Genomic DNA, 15,845 nt, shown 5'->3' with positions numbered 1-15,845 from the left:
AGAAAGCATTCATTTGGAATTCTCCTCAAACTCCTGAGGGAAATATCGGATCCATTTATCTGGGGCTTAATTATCACAACCATGTTTGTCAAATAAGCCGTCATTTTGAGCGGATGCAGGATGTGAGATGCTTTATTGGGGTTTAAGGTCGATGTGACAGCGGGAGCCGAGCACCGAGAATTTACCACCACTTCCTTTTGCTGTGGCTCAGATCCCCTACCACACAGATAAAAACCTAACAAATACTCAAACCCCCCCCGCCCCCCTCTCAGTGAGGCTCTAATAGGCTGTGTGAGGGCTGACGTTAGTGGGATGTTGAAGGGAAGTGTGGGAGGGAGGCATGGAGGGAATGAGAGATTCAAATTGGGAGCTCACAAACAGAGAGGAAGTACAAAAATGGAGAGAGAACGTTTTTATTATCAGATCCAGTCACGAAGGGCAGTGTAATCATCTCCTCCTCCACTTTGAATCACTTTTTCGTTGCTTGCTAGGTTACATTGTTCCATCAGCGAAAAATAACATGCTGTATTCCCTTCATTCTGTATTCAAAGCGACAAGAGACTTTTGGTCAGAGGAGAAAACATTACACCCTTTCCTTCTTGGCCCTCCCTCCTCCCCCTCCGTCTCTGTGCTCGCTCTTGGCCTCCGTCCCTCCTCCGATCCCTCTCTTCTTCGCCTTCACTGCGTTTCACTTGGAGGACATGGTGTAGCAGCCATGGGGGTGCCACTGCATGTCACGGATACGCCTGATGGACTGCATCTGGGGGCAGCGGGCGCCAAACTCGTTGAAATGCTTGTACTCGCCCTTCTCCAGCAGGTACTGGCTGCCACGGTAGCCGGGGAACTGGTAACCCACCCAGCTGAGGGGAGAGAGAGACAGAGGGAGAAGGTCAGGGGGGAGAAAAACATTTTAAAAGTGGATGTGAGGAGAAAGGACAATACAGAAAGTGACTGCGACAAAGTGGGAAGATCGATGAGAGGAAATTAGGAGAAAATTGTTTCCAGGAAAGGTAAACCCAATATGGTTGAAAGAGGAGTGAGAGTAAACAGTGTGAGAGAAGGACTAGGGAAGCACAGATGTAGAGGGAGGATAAACATCAAACGAATAAAGACATCGATCTGTTTGTCATGCTGTCAGATGCCAGACCGCAGATGTTTCAGACAGGGCGGAGCCTAACAAATGAAGTCATCTCAGCATTTAAGAAACAGTGTCTGAAGTCAGCCACACCTCAGAGCAGACAGTGCTGCTGACGTTCATGTCACCCTCTGCGAGCTACTGATGGAAAATCCTTTTTTCCTTAACACACACCTGCCGCTTTCAGATAGTGTGTGATCCTTCTGAATTCTGCTACCTTGAGAATGACGACACAATTTGAAAACTACTTAACACATGCGGCTGGATATTTGGATTCAACTGCGTTTGCAAATTGCACAAGGATGAAAAAGGTTTTGATTCGACTGGTAGCTGCACATAGAGATTTATGCTGCAGCTCCTTGAACAGTGGGATGAGAAGATCAATACCAATCTCAAAACATGGAGATGGTATTCATTCAAGTCTCTGCAAGAAAGCCATTAAGGGTTTTTTCCAAGAAACACAAACTATGGAATGAGTCTGCCTGTTAAGTTCCCAAAAACAGTCAATAAGGACCACAGGAGGTGAACTGTCTTATGGGAAGTTGTTTGGATGAGTCGAACTATCTATCTATAGAAAAGTCAATAAAAGACTCGTAAAATGGTGCGAGACTACTTACGTTCCACAGCTGACCATGATGCTGCCAACCCTATCGGTGAAACCGTAGGAGTACAGGCTGGGGACATCATCGTCCATGATCTCCATCTTACGGCCCTTGAACTGTCCGACCTCATACAGGCAGATCTTGTGCTTCTCGGGGTCCTACAAAATTGTGGGGAAATAAAAATCAGTTAGAAGTAGTTGCAATTAGTACAAATAGAACATGAATCCAAGCAGGCCACATGGATAGAAGCCGCTGAATTCAGAGCGTGTTTCCTAACAAGCGGACAGGAGATTTACCATGCGGACGGGCCTGAAGGACAGCAGGTAGTCGTTTCTTCTGGCAGTTGCTCCAGGAGTCCCAACGGGGGTACTCTCCCTTCTCCAGGATGAACATCTCTCCGCAGAAGTTCATCTGCTCATAACCCACGAAGCTGAAGAGGGGAGGAAAGGTCACAAGGACGAGGGGGGCAAGAGGATGAGCTTTTTAAGCATTGTAAATTGTAACAAAACCATGTGGTAAGGTTAAGGAGAAGATCATGGATTGCGTACAAAAATAAATGTGTTTGATATGTAACCTGTATTATGTACGTAAGATACGGGTTTTACGTAAGTACATTTATTTTACGGAGTTGGAATAATGTTACGTAACTGTACTGTAAATGTACTATAGGTCTATGTGACAAATATGACGTTAGTTACATCACAACTTTTTTCTTTGATCCAATTACGACAACTAGAGGTCCCCACCTAATAATGAAATAGAAGTAGAATGTAAAAAGCTGCTTTTGTTTATAACAGTAAAATATGCTTTCTTCCTACTTGTTGTTGCATCTTGAAATAACTAATATCCTTAATGGCTATTGGTCCACATTGATTCATGATTCACTAATTGGTCCAATCAGTGGAAAACTGCTGTACTACTTTCAGTTTGTTGCTTTTTCATGTTGTTAGGCATTGAAGTTCACTCTCAATCTGCCCTCTTTGCAAACCATTGGGGATAAAAGCATCAGATACATTCTCAAAATGTGAAGAGGGAAATGTCACATAATGATGAGGTACAGTTTAGCTATCACCTGCTCTGTGCTCAGAGGAGTGTGGGTGTTGGGTGCAGTATGATTACTTGCAGGTGGGTGGTGTATCCGCAGCAGAGGCTACTTACGGGCCACAGTTGACGCGCAGGGAGCGAACTCTGTCCATTCCCATGTCGCACACGTTCATACACTCGCCGTTGATCTCGATGCAGCGACCCTGGAAGTTCTCCTGGTCGTACACGCACATCTGGATTGTTGTGGGGAAGAGAATGGCAGTGAAAATGTGGTCGCAAACGTGGTTTCAAAGTTAAAGCTAATGAGAGTAGAAACCTGATTTGTATGGAAAAGTAGAAGTGGCTTTAGGTTTGGTAAAAGGAAGTGACTGTGATGTTATGACAGCTTTCTCCACAATGACTGAAAGCACAAAAGCTTTACATGGTATTTTCCTGTCAGTTGTAGTTGTCGACCGCCCCCTCACTGAGCCTTAAGAAGCAGCAGGTTGTGAGAATAGACATCCGGCCAGAAGGTAAACTGTTAGGATGAAGCCAGCTGCATCACATGATGTGAACAAGACTGTATGGTATATCTGTAGATGTTTGATATTCTAGTGTAGTTTGTGTGTGTACGTGTGTGTACTTCACCTTGTAGGAGCCCATATCGGACATCTTGTTGTGAGCAGCCTTCCCGTCGGTCTGGGAAGCAGACTTGGACTTCTCTCCTCCAGCAGACATGATTACTGAGGAAAGAAGATGCTTTGAATCAATTACAAGTGTTTCAACCATAGACAAGCCAACCCGACATCACTATTGGTTTGTATCTGAGGCATTGAGTCTGGCATTTCAGCCATTGCCATGTTGTTTTGCTAACACTAGCTTGTTGAGCTTTGTGCATCCATAATTCACGTTAACTTTGGTATTAAATTGGGATGAACATTTTGGAAGAAAAAACATGCTTAAAATGTAACTCCCATACAAAAATACAGTTGACTATAACAGTGTCAAACGCTGAACAACGCCATGGTAGTAGCACTGTGGATGTGACATGTCAATCGAGTCAAGTTAGCCACGCCCTTATGCACTGTCGTCTAAATGGGAACACCATTTACAAAATATCCAGCATACTGTTTTTTCCTGAAGACTTGAAACTAGTGATTCAGACTATAAAGTCATAAGTAACATCTTTACTGAGGTGATAAATCAAGTCAGAACAAGGGTAATTTTCTCATAGACTTTTAAACAATTAGACTTCTTTCTGCAACCAGTGGAGTCGCCCCCTGCTGGCTGTTTTAAAGAGTACAGGTTTTCCACGATGGCTTCAATGATCTGACCGGGAGGTTCCTGCTTGGGTAAAACATTATTTTTTAAATATATAAAAACACTGATGTTGATATTTCTTTTGAATATCACCTTTACTAAGAAAAAAATGTATCCACAATAAAGTAAAGATGACATGATTCTATGTTTAAAGATTAAGAGTATCATAGGTTTAGGAAAATAATCAAACAAATAACCCTACCCCTTTTCAGAGCCAACCACCCCACCCACAGAAACGTTCATACAATCTCTAACAAAGCATAATTCAGACCATAGAGACTACTACCTTCTCACCCTTTCTTCTTTACACATTTCTAGAATAAAACAACAAACATGTCCAAAATAGAACTGTAGGCAATAGCAGGCGTTGCTATGATAAATACAAACCTAGTGATCCCTTTTAACATGAGCATATAGCATACAAATAGCATAAAATACAACTTTCTTTTTAGTTTTGAAATTACATTTAAAAAAGTTCTGCATTTGTAGGACCAACTTCATTTTTAAAGTTCTATTTTGGGTTCCACAAGCATTAGTTTTAGCATACTATATATAAGCAATGTTGGACTCTCAAATCACGAGCTCAAACTACTAAATACTTTTGTCATTACTAGGTCAAACGTAATTGTAACCCTCTACCTCCCTTTTGTCTCTGCTGCTCTCTGTATGATGTGTGTCCACTGTCTTACCTGTGGCAGTGTGTGCGTAAAAGAGTAGATTCGGGGCTGAGACTGGTGGTCTGTGTGTTGCTCCAGGCCCCTCGTGGCTTTTATATGCTGGCGCCCAGAGAGAGGGGATTATGGACACAGAAACAAACTCGCTGAGCTCACAGCCCCCACAGAATAGAAATACCCCCATCATCAAAGAGAGAGACAGACACAGAAAGAGAGGCAGAGATGTATAGGTTTGAAAAATATGAGAACATGTGACAAACTGTAAAATCAATGTGTGGTTAGCCTCGGTGGACTTGATGGAAGACTGATAACTTCAATAAAACAATAGTGAGTTGTCACATCCAAAGCGCGGACACCAATAGTAGTTCCACAACAACAACAACGGCCAGCCTGACCAGGTTATCATTTATCACAAAGTTATTCATTCCAGGACTGTAATTGAAGAGGCGCTGGGACAAACAATAAAAGGGAAAGCAATAAGCTGCGAGAAGCAATAACCTCGCTCCGTTTGGGAAAGAGGTTCAGGTGTACAATAATCTAAATGTCTCTCTCAGCTTTGTAGGAGAAGGCTATTCAATTAAAGCAAGCCTTTTTCATGCGGTGGGCGTTCACCCGCAAGGTGATTATTCTCAAGTGCACAAGAGGGAACAAGCAACTCTAATCCAATGTATCTCAAATGTAGAGGGGAGGTCACATGTGCTGCTGAGGACAGGAGGGAAATCAAGGCTGCAGCTCTTCACCAGACGAGAACCTGAAAGCAAAGCTATTTGTGTCTTGGATTCAGAGGTTGGCCTCATTAATCAGTGCATGATATTAGTATGTCCTTACATCCTCATGCTCAAGTTAGGATGAGGGAAAGGTCAATTGGGTACTGATTGAAGGCCTGGATCACACGTCCCTCTCATTGAGGATTGTACGTCCTGAGAGAACGAATACAAAAAAGGGGAGTATCATCTGTCCTTGTTCTCCATCCTCTCCACTAGACAGAAGGGGGTGCTTCCCTTTTGACTTGATTCTTAAGTATTTCACTGTGAAGGGGTTGACTAATCACTACAGAGCTGAAAGAGGTGCTGCAGCAGTGTGAGAAAGAAAAAGCCCTTTTTGAACACTAAAGCATGGAAACGGAAATCAGCATAATAAGGCCAATTTCAAAAATGACATTCAGTAACAAACAAAAAATAGAAACAAAGGAATGTGTATAATAATAATAATAATAATAGATGACATTTGTATAGCGCCTTTCAAGGGACCCAAGGCCACTTTACATAGTGAACAAACAAACAAAAGGGGCAAATAATAAAGTAAACAATTAAATAAATTGCAGAATCCCTATAAGCATCATTGTAATTAGTTCATTCATACACTTTTGGAAGATAATTAATGTTCCCATTTATACGTGGCGCAGGTTGAAACATCGCATTCATCATTTACACTATGATCCAGCTCCTTATAAAGAGATCATTAATTCTTAGCTGGAGCTATAAAATGCAGCACCTAATCTAGATGAACTCAACCGAAACATGCTCTTCAAAAAGCCCTTTGATCAATATCCTGAGTGTGGCTGAAGTTTGTGAAATTCAACTTCAAAGTCTAATCAATTCCATGTCCTGCATGCTTTCACAGATACTACTGCATAACAGGGAATATGTCCATTCACTAAGTGGGACCCACGTACTTCATAAGGAAGTCAATATGACGTCATAACCCAGCTCTCTTAAGTTGATTGGAGCATCTCATTAGATATGGATTTGTTTACATCAAAGTGTATTGGAGTGACCATCAAGGGGGAACCCTCATCCAATGACTTCCAGTTGATTACTTAAACATAGAAAAGGAAAAGCAAAACATCAACAAAAAAATGAAAAGCATTTAAACAAGAATTTTGAAATAAGTGCAAATCATTGGTTGGATACATTTAAATATAAGAAGTTAACAAGACATTTGCATGCACTTCCTGAAAAATGCAAGCTTGAATAATGATGTCTTATTATTATTCTGACTAGCAGCAATTTGATGCTTAAGATCTCAGCTTTACATAAATGAGTTTTAATGTTTTGTTTATTTCCAACAAGAACCAGAAAAAAGTGTTTTTTTAAGCAATTCCTCATTAGGAATGTGATATTCAATATCTCAAAGATAGCATTATAAATCTTTATGTCCTGTTCCTTTTGATAGTATAACACTGAAATGTTTCCCGAAAAAAGTGAGATGCTTTTACAAAGCAAAACATTTTATATTTCATTTTCTTCCTTTGTCTTTCATCCTATTCAGTAAGTAGTTGTATATTGTTGTATGAAATATGCATTCTGATGATGGATTAATGTTGGCGCAGATAGTTTGAAGGGCAGTGACTTTAGAAACTCTGTTGGGAAATGATGCTGGTCGTGACTTTGGCGAGTGTGTGTCTGCTTGACAATGAGCATGGCTCTCTGGGTGATATGTCGAGGACCAGATGAGGCTGGGAGAGATGTCGCTGCGCAACTGTATCCCAAATGTGAGAAGTGATGGACTTGGTGGTTTTACATGAAAACAACATCAGTGCAAAAATATTCTGAGGTTGTGACAGACTGACAGCATTTCAACACAAAGTTTTATTTTTTAGGGCCTTTTTTCCTGAACAAAAATATTCTCCTAAACCACTTTTCTATGTATGTATTTTATTAATGCCCAACGTTACAAAGTGGTGCAGGAATGAGTCCTTAGACCTGGTTATGAGTCACTTATGTTTGAACATGTTGCTTAGGTGACTGAAATTGGATCTGTGATTAACACAAATGTAAGGGATTATCACGTTTGATTTTTTGACATAACAAATACAATTAAATGTCAGTAAATATTCCAATATTTAATGTCTGGAGCTTCTATGTGTCTTTAACACGGCAGTTGCGAATAAGTGACTAAATGGGACTGCTAAACATCATTACGCCGAACATTAGCCGCAGTTAACTTAGCGGTGGTTGAGTGCTGCCATGTGACTATGATGTAGTTCCTTTACAGCCTAATATTAGCGTTTTACTTCTGGGGATTATTATAGGCTTAACAAGTCTTAAAAGTTGTGGAAATATGTGGAAATTATCCTGCTGAACAAAACGTGAAAGTATCATAAACGTGTGTTAACCATAGATCTAATTCTCCACCATGTTCTAATATAAAATTGAAAAATCCCACTGCTTTTTCTCTCAAGGGAGCCCTTGTGATGTTAACTGCTGTGTCATACATCATCACTGCACCACTCTATTCATTTTTTAAAAATATTATTCATTAATAGTAGGCTATTTCACTTTAATTGAGCCTGTGTGTAAATTACCTCAACTTTAGAGTGGCTCCATTGAAACAAGCTCTCCAAATCCTTCTAATTCTCTGCCTATAGTCCCGGACTCCCCGCCATTGTTGCTCTATACGAATGCTGACCTATACGAATAGAGCAACAACAGGCAGCATTCCCCAGCCTCACCTCTGCCTGTTGTATAGCCCGCAAACTGCTGAGTCTGCAGGCCACATAGAGTTACAAAGAGAGAGAGAGAGAGAGAGAGAGAGAGAGAGAGAGAGAGAGAGAGAGAGAGAGAGAGAGAGAGAGAGAGGGGGCTGAGCGGCAGAGTCACCGACGCACGCGCACAAACACGAACACAGAGGAGCGCATGGGAGGTTCAAGCTCACCTGAGTAAAGTTGGCTTCAGTTAGCCATAGGAATACAGAAACTCTCTTACCACTGGCCTTCAAAATAAAAGCCTAAATAGTTCTGAGGCAGGATAACTTTCATCTAAAGCATTTATTTGTAAGCATGTTTTTATATTTACACTGATATTTTATAAGCATAAATATTTCCCCATATGTATTATTTATATATTCTGTAGTATATGGCACATATTCTCACATTTATTTATTTTATCTATGTATTGACCTATGCTTATATTTTAATTTTGCAATGTGAACAAATGCAACGAAACTCAATGTCCTCTTTAGAAACTACAATGTTTTACTGATTCTGATGAAAAGTGAGTACTCACTATGTTTATTGATAACAATCAATTAATTGTCATGTATATAACATTACTTACTATAATATTGTTAAATATTAGTGACAAGCCAAACATAAGGACACAGATAACATAAAATGACTTAATTATTAAATTATCCAAAGAGCTGCTGATAAATGTTATATTTATGCCTACAACTCTCGAAAAAGATCCCACTATCTAGAAGAAAATATATTTAATTGTTATTCTCTGTATCTTCAAATAATCAGTGTAACACTGTACAGGGGTTAGGCCTACATTGTACAATAGAGATGTATTTTGAAAGCCCTGACCGGAAGTGTGATCCTGAATTCAGGCCAACCTCACACACACTCGCTTAATTTACATCGTTGGCGTGGATGGGGCAACACGCGCACATGCGCGAGCACGAGGTTCCCCGCGTGGACGCTGGTATATAACGGGCGCGCCAGGTTCACACAGAGTCTACGTAAATAGGATTTGGAGTATGAGGAGCGCGATGAGAGCATCAGGTAAGCAGTAGCGGGAAAATAAATGTTCACAGAAGTTTCCCACGGGATGGACTTTACTGTTTTTGCTGATTAAATGTTTGTTTTGACTTCTCCTAACAAAGATATTTTAGTTTCTTCATTAGAAACATGTTGGCTGCATGACACGTTCAATGACAACATTATTATTAACTATTAGGACATATTTAAATGCACTCAAAGTTTACCTTTACGGAAAAATGATTCTGTTGATATCCAATAAATCTAATGTTGCTCATACATTTCACTATGTATATGATTTCTCTTATAAATGCACTTTTTTTTTTCTTTCAATTTAGAGATGAATAGATTTACCAGAACCCACATGACCTCTCCCATGTTTTCCCCAAGCATGGGTACAGCCCCTTACTTTAAGGTAAATGTACACACACACACTACACACACTACACACTCTACACACACACCACACACAAACACTCATGCCTGTCTTCCCCTGTGCGCAGGTGACTGTGTTTGAGCGGGAGCATTTCCAGGGAAAGTGTATAGAGTTCACCTCCGAGTGCGGCAACATCCACAACTGCGGCCTGGACAACATCCGCTCCATCAGAGTGGAGAGTGGAGCGTGAGTCACACAGCCTGTACACCTGCATGTCTCTGTGGACAGCTGACTGACGTGTGTGTGTGTGTGTGTGTGTGTGTGTGTGTGTGTGTGTGTGTGTGTGTGTGTGTGTGTGTGTGTGTGTGTGTGTGTGTGTGTGTGTGTGTGTGTTTGTGTGTGTGTGTGTGTGTGTGTGTGTGTGTGTGTGTGTGTGTGTGTGTGTGTGTGTGTGTGTGTGTGTGTGTGTTGTAAGTCTGTGTCTGTGAGGCAGGGAGATAATGAGAGAGGAAGTAGTTTCCAGGCTCACACTAAAGGCGTATGACCTCTGAGGTCCTTCTTTTCTACGTGTATGCAGCACCCAGCATTATAAGTGATGGAGAGGTCAGGTGTTTCTCCCACTGCTGCCTTTTTCAGATGAAAGACTGAGAAAGAGTTTCACCTAAGGAGATGACGGATGCTTTTAACAGAGATTCTTTTCAGAGCTGGTGTACATACCTCACCTGTGGTCAGCAGAGGATCATTTAAGGTCACACAACTGTTTTTAGCCTTTGTTCATGAAATGGTGTGATACTTCACCATTTATCAGTGTATGCGGAGGAAATATACAAAGAGATAATACAAAAAAAAGGAAACGGATCCCATACATTGTTTATATTAATTATTTAAATTGATCAAATAATATACCACTGGTTTTATAATAATGGTGGTGGAGGCGTAGTGACTTTAAGTCCAGGTAAGTCCAACATGGAAAGGAAATGTTCCATAAGTTTGAGCTAGGATTTCAAAATAAAACGCTATAATTACGCTATTTTAGACATATATTTAAAAGTATTTAATGTTAACCTAAGGAAATCAACTGGATTAACCCATCGTATCATTAACTCTTTCTCCTCTCGTGGGTATTTAAGGCCCAAATCATGCAGTTGAGTTTTACCAACTGCATGTCATACATTTTTAAAAGCGTGTTTTTTGTTTGAAAGAGCACAGTCTCTCCCTTCACTACATGTACATTCAAGAGCTTAATTCTCCTCTCCTCTTTGCAAACGTGTTCCCCCGCTGTATTATGACGCACTTCTAACCAAAATGTTACTCTGAACTGTTGTCCCATGCTGACTGCAGCAGATGAATACAGATTTAGCTCCAGAGGGAAAATGGTGGGACCTTTTTTATAATTCAAGACTCAAAAAAACGGAAAATTAAATCACTGTATATCCACTGAAACCATTTACAGAAACTAAGTGTGAAGAGGGCAAGCCACTTAGGTTACACCCTAAATGAAGAACCAAAAGTCAATTCAATGTAAGAATATCAATGTGAGTTTTTTTTCAGCACCTATAATAAGTCTATTATAAACTGTGTAGCAAAGCCTTAACAAAAGAAAAGGTCCCAATTGAAAGACTTTAAAAATCTCTTTTTTGGATTCTACTACGCTTACGGCATTTGCTATCAATTAAATAAATGCTACTTTTTACTATGTATCACCAGATTGAGAAATGTTTCCACATTTGCCTTATGGGGCCAATACATGCTATTCTTCAGGTTTCCACTAGGGGGATTTTTTTAGTATACAGAAAACAAATTCATTTTTGTGGGGTGTAATAGAAAAAAATAAAAGGATTCAAAAGGGGGCTGGATCAGGACTTTTGTTGGTAAAACGTTTAATTCAGTGAAAAAGGAAAATAGGATTACCATGCAGTGCTTCCTGTGACCACTAGAGGGATGGACCATCTTCATGTCCCATCTGCAGCTACTTTTCCTCGTGCTCTTTATCTCCTCTCACCCTGTGTAATGTCGCCTCATTGTGTTATGTTCACGCTGACTTAAAACCAATGTTGACCGTTTCTACTCACCCATCTGACATTCACCTCTTCTTTCCCCCATGTTTACAGTTGGGTTGGATTCGAGCACCATGACTTCCAGGGCCAGCAGTTCATCCTGGAGAGGGGCGAGTACCCCAACTGGGAGGCCTACAGCGGCTCCCTGTCCTACCACAACGAGTACTTCATGTCCTTCCGCCCCATCTACTGCGCTGTGAGTATCTACCAAAAAGGAGGATAGCGAGTGACAGAAGGAAGGAGTGATCATGGATGTATAAAGATAACTGGATAGAGTTTTGGAGGTGGAGCCCCATTCATTCCTAAAGTTACTCAATGAAGCCAAAATGTCCTGGCTCAAGTACAAACATGCCCAGATCATCTAGGGATCTGGGCCCATAGAGCATGAGCATATGTTATTTCCTAAGCTTTCCTTCGATCAGCTCTGTCTCGTCCGCTCTTGACTAAGTCAAAGGATTTAAGGAGGGAAAATAACTCTGGATTTGGCTTTTAGCACATTTTACAACTTTTAGAACCAAATGATTTAAATTAGGTATATCCAAATGTTGGTACTGGGAAGTTGATTTACCTAAAACTGCTGGTTTAAAGACGTCCCTTTCCCAATGTAAGTCAATAGGAAAGAGTAGTTTTGGGCCCAATGATGTCAGTGAAACAGAATAGTGGCACCGTTTGGCCACTTTGAGAATTTGCTTAAATGCCCGGCTCACTTCCCAGGTGCATTGGCCACAGCACAAACACTTGAATAGCCCTTATTTGAATCATTAGGTCCAGAAGTTGTAAAATACGCTTTAAGCCAAATCCATTTATTCCTCTACAATAGTTGGACTGACCCGAATTGGAGGCAGAGCTTCAAGAAAACGCAATTGCGCATGCTCTATGGGCCCAGATTCCTGGATGATCCGGGTCATTTTGTATATAGTCGGGCCATTTTGTACTTTGTGGCGCCAATGTGGAACTTCTTTAGGCATGAACGATGCCCCGCCTCCAACGTTGGATCCAGTTCTCATTATGCATTCATGGGCCAAATAGGAGGATAGTTAGGGACTGGAGGAGGAGTCACCCAGCGAGGGGCTGAAACAGCTCAGATATAGAAACAATACAACAGATAGGGTCTGTAAGGCCTAACAATACCTCCCTATCCCCCCCCCCCCCCCCCCCCCCCCTCCTTCCCGCTTCCTCTCGTCCACAGTCCCACCAGAACAGCCGTATGATGATCTTCGAGAAGGAGAACTTCATGGGCCGCAGCACTGAGCTGTGCGACGACTACCCCTCCCTGAGGGCCATGGGCTGGGCCACCCCCGAGGTGGGCTCCATGCACGTGCAGAGTGGAGCGTAAGTAACCCCAACACTTTTCGGTTCCAGTTAAATGAGAGCATAAATAGGTTTGAGACGGCTTTAGAGTGAAATAAAGAAGCAGTAATTGTAGATATGAGCAGAAAGGAGTACTATACAGTACAGCAACAGTAATCCATAATGTAGTTATATATATATATATATATATATATTACATTACATTACATTTAGCTGACAGTTTTATCCAAAGCGACATACATACACTTCTATAAGGCAGACATGCTTACAGGATACATTTGGGATATCTTGCCCAAGGACACTTTGACATGTTGACTGCAAGGGCTAGGGATTAAAGCCCTGAAACTCTGATTGGTAGACCCCATTTACCCCGTGAGCACCTCCTGCCCATTTAACTAGTTTAGTTAGATTAATTTCCCCCTCCACTTCTCTAGGGTTGCAGTCGAATAGTCCATTTAGCTTAGGAACCTTCCTAACGGAGTGAAATGACCTGGAAGTACCTCAGCGGCAGCCATGATAAGTGCCGTTCGAATTCCCTAGATGATAGGAAAGGAGGTTTCAAACTTCCTTTAGCTTAGGAACCACTGGACCTCCCTTTACGAAAGGAGAGGAGAAAGTGCTGCCCCACAATGCCTTGCAGCCGCAGTATTTGCCGTCTCACAACCGATTATGACCGAGAAATGATATCATGAAAGTGACGATGCTTATTAATAATAAGCATTTTAAAACGTATGTGGTAAGTTGCCAAAGTGCTTTGTTTTGAACGTTCATCAGTATTATAATCAAAAAGAGAAATATGAACGTTAGTTTTTACTGAAATGATCAAATAAAGTCAACATCTCACAGTCTTTACTGAGCTGTGTGGGGTTTGTTCAACTTTTAAAAGATGTTTGAATGGTGATATACACAGTGATAGGTGTTAAGGACTAACGTTTATAATAAATACATCTGTATTGATTTTAAGATCTTTTCAAACAATCATACGTATTGGGATCATTTGTATTAATGTGGACCGGAGGGAGAGGGTGACGAGCATAAGTTTCACTTTCCTTTTTTATTTCAATTCCAACTTTGATCATGAAGAATATGTTTCTCTGTTGTCCACGTTCATAAAGCATAAAGCAACAGCATCAGAGCACGGTGCAGAGTCTCTAGATGAGTTTACAGTAGTCCCTCGTTCTTATTAAACATCCATGTTGTAGTCCGCTGTATAGAAAACTGTAGTTTCCATAGTTTCCCCACAGCAGCAGACGCACATTCATGACGTCCGCTGGCGCATCATAAACACGTCGGATAGTGAAAGTGCAGTCGGATTCTCTAAAGCACCGCGGTCTCTTCTCCTAAGTTCCTTTTGAATTCTCCTATCCACTATCCCTTAACCCTGTGATGTTTCACACAGAGGTCAAGGGATAGACGTTAGGAGCTGATTTTTGGACTATTCGACTGCAACCTAGAACTCTGAATTCCCACTTAAGTTCTCCTCTTGAGCAAGTTTAAAAATTCCTAAAACTGTCCAAAAATGTCACACGCAAGATGGAATATTCAGTACAAAATATTCAGATATCTTTATTCCTAGCCTCCCTAGCAGCATTTCTTTAATTCTGTAATATCCAAATTTAATCTGAGAACCACCTGGAGAAAATGATTTGGGTAAATCGATCAGCAAAAGGTATTTCAGTTCCTACTTACCTACTTGCTATCTTCCTCCTGCAGCTTTGTGTGCTACGAGTACGCCGGCTACAGGGGCCAGCAGTACATCATGGAGTGTGAGAAGCACAGCGGAGACTACCAGCACTGGAGGAACTGGGGCTCCCACTGCCAGACTCCCAAGGTCCAGTCCATCAGACGCATCAGGCATTAAGGAGGACCGGACCAGGACCAGCAGGATCGGCTCAGGCTAACACCTGGACGCCTGACTTAAAGGCCGGAAAACTGAACTTTAAGCTTCGGTTTTGGGTTTAACTACAACACAAACCATCAGTGACTTAGCAGCTACCTCTTTATCCCAGCTCATATTCATATTTCTGTTAATACAAATAAAATAAAGCTCAGATTGAAAACCTGACAAGTCGTTTCTGTCATTCCTGTGAGTCGTTTTCAATGATGTAGTCTATATTTATATTTTGTGTGGGTATGTATGTGAATTGTCACAATTACTACAATGAAGTCTTCTTTGCATTGGACTAGCTTTAGAGTTCCCATAGCGACAAACGTTGAATCCGGACCATATATAAAGTCGCTGACTTTGACATCACGCCACCACCCACAGCAGCAGTTAACTTCAACACCATCTTTAATTAAATGTACGAGTATTATCAAGCGAGAAGTACACAATGTTGCATAAACAGAGTTTTCGCACTCATTGAGTCAGTGACATGACATTGCATACATTAACAACTTCAAAGTGATAAGTAAAGCTTTGGCATCATTGTAAAGTCGGGAGTGATGTTAACTGCAGTTATTCTTCTTGCATGAACTGGATCTTCAGCCTAAAATATACAGTCCTGAAAATAGTCAGGTGATTCCCAACTGAATGTGATGTAACTTCTATAAATACACTATAAATGGTCATGAAAACCAAAGAAATGCCAACAAATAAAGTCATAAAAATATAAACTCTTATGGGATTTTAGCCTTTACATGCACAACAAATGATATGACACACTATAGGAGAGGTAAAACCCTACTAATCATTATACAGCCCCTTAAAGAAATGCACATTACTGATTGTAGTTCCAGTAATCCAAAATTTGATTTAAAGTTAGCAATAAGCTTGACTCGGACAAGATACGTCTCAGGATAGTTTGTATGACACTTTACTTCAAAACAAAGGGTATCAATTACAAACACATATTTTTACAGGT

At 41.0% G+C, this 15,845-nt stretch overlaps 2 protein-coding genes across 2 annotated transcripts; one reads left to right on the top strand and one right to left on the bottom strand.

Annotated features, from left to right (window-relative positions):
- Positions 1 to 399: 399 nt before the first annotated feature.
- Positions 400 to 11,695, bottom strand: crybb1l2 (crystallin, beta B1, like 2). Its single transcript, XM_034237135.1, is given in 7 exon segments — positions 400 to 860; positions 1,753 to 1,895; positions 2,034 to 2,078; positions 2,080 to 2,167; positions 2,896 to 3,014; positions 3,409 to 3,503; positions 11,686 to 11,695. Coding segments are annotated over 7 exon segments (666 nt in total). The 5' UTR covers positions 11,690 to 11,695; the 3' UTR covers positions 400 to 688.
- cryba1l2 (crystallin, beta A1, like 2) lies at positions 9,202 to 15,046 on the top strand. The gene is made up of 6 exons (XM_034237136.1): positions 9,202 to 9,261; positions 9,576 to 9,652; positions 9,741 to 9,859; positions 11,725 to 11,866; positions 12,860 to 13,002; positions 14,695 to 15,046. Exons 1-6 carry the CDS (start codon positions 9,237 to 9,239, stop codon positions 14,840 to 14,842), a joined length of 654 nt encoding a protein of 217 aa, XP_034093027.1. The 5' UTR covers positions 9,202 to 9,236; the 3' UTR covers positions 14,843 to 15,046.
- The last annotated feature ends 799 nt before the right edge of the window (positions 15,047 to 15,845 follow it).

This window comes from Gymnodraco acuticeps, unplaced genomic scaffold (assembly GCF_902827175.1).
Source record: "Gymnodraco acuticeps unplaced genomic scaffold, fGymAcu1.1, whole genome shotgun sequence".
In the NCBI taxonomy this organism is placed as follows: Eukaryota; Metazoa; Chordata; class Actinopteri; order Perciformes; family Bathydraconidae; genus Gymnodraco; species Gymnodraco acuticeps.
Note: the sequence above shows the minus strand (reverse complement) of the source record. Positions and strands in the feature narration are given on the sequence as shown.

Bases quoted from the DNA above. Each gene is read 5' to 3' on its own strand.
- cryba1l2 (XM_034237136.1), top strand. From the start codon at position 9,237: ATGAGGAGCGCGATGAGAGCATCAG. The intron at 9,262-9,575 runs GTAAGCAGTAGC...CTTTCAATTTAG, and splicing joins GAGCGCGATGAGAGCATCAG to AGATGAATAGATTTACCAGA. The intron at 9,653-9,740 runs GTAAATGTACAC...CCCTGTGCGCAG, and splicing joins GTACAGCCCCTTACTTTAAG to GTGACTGTGTTTGAGCGGGA.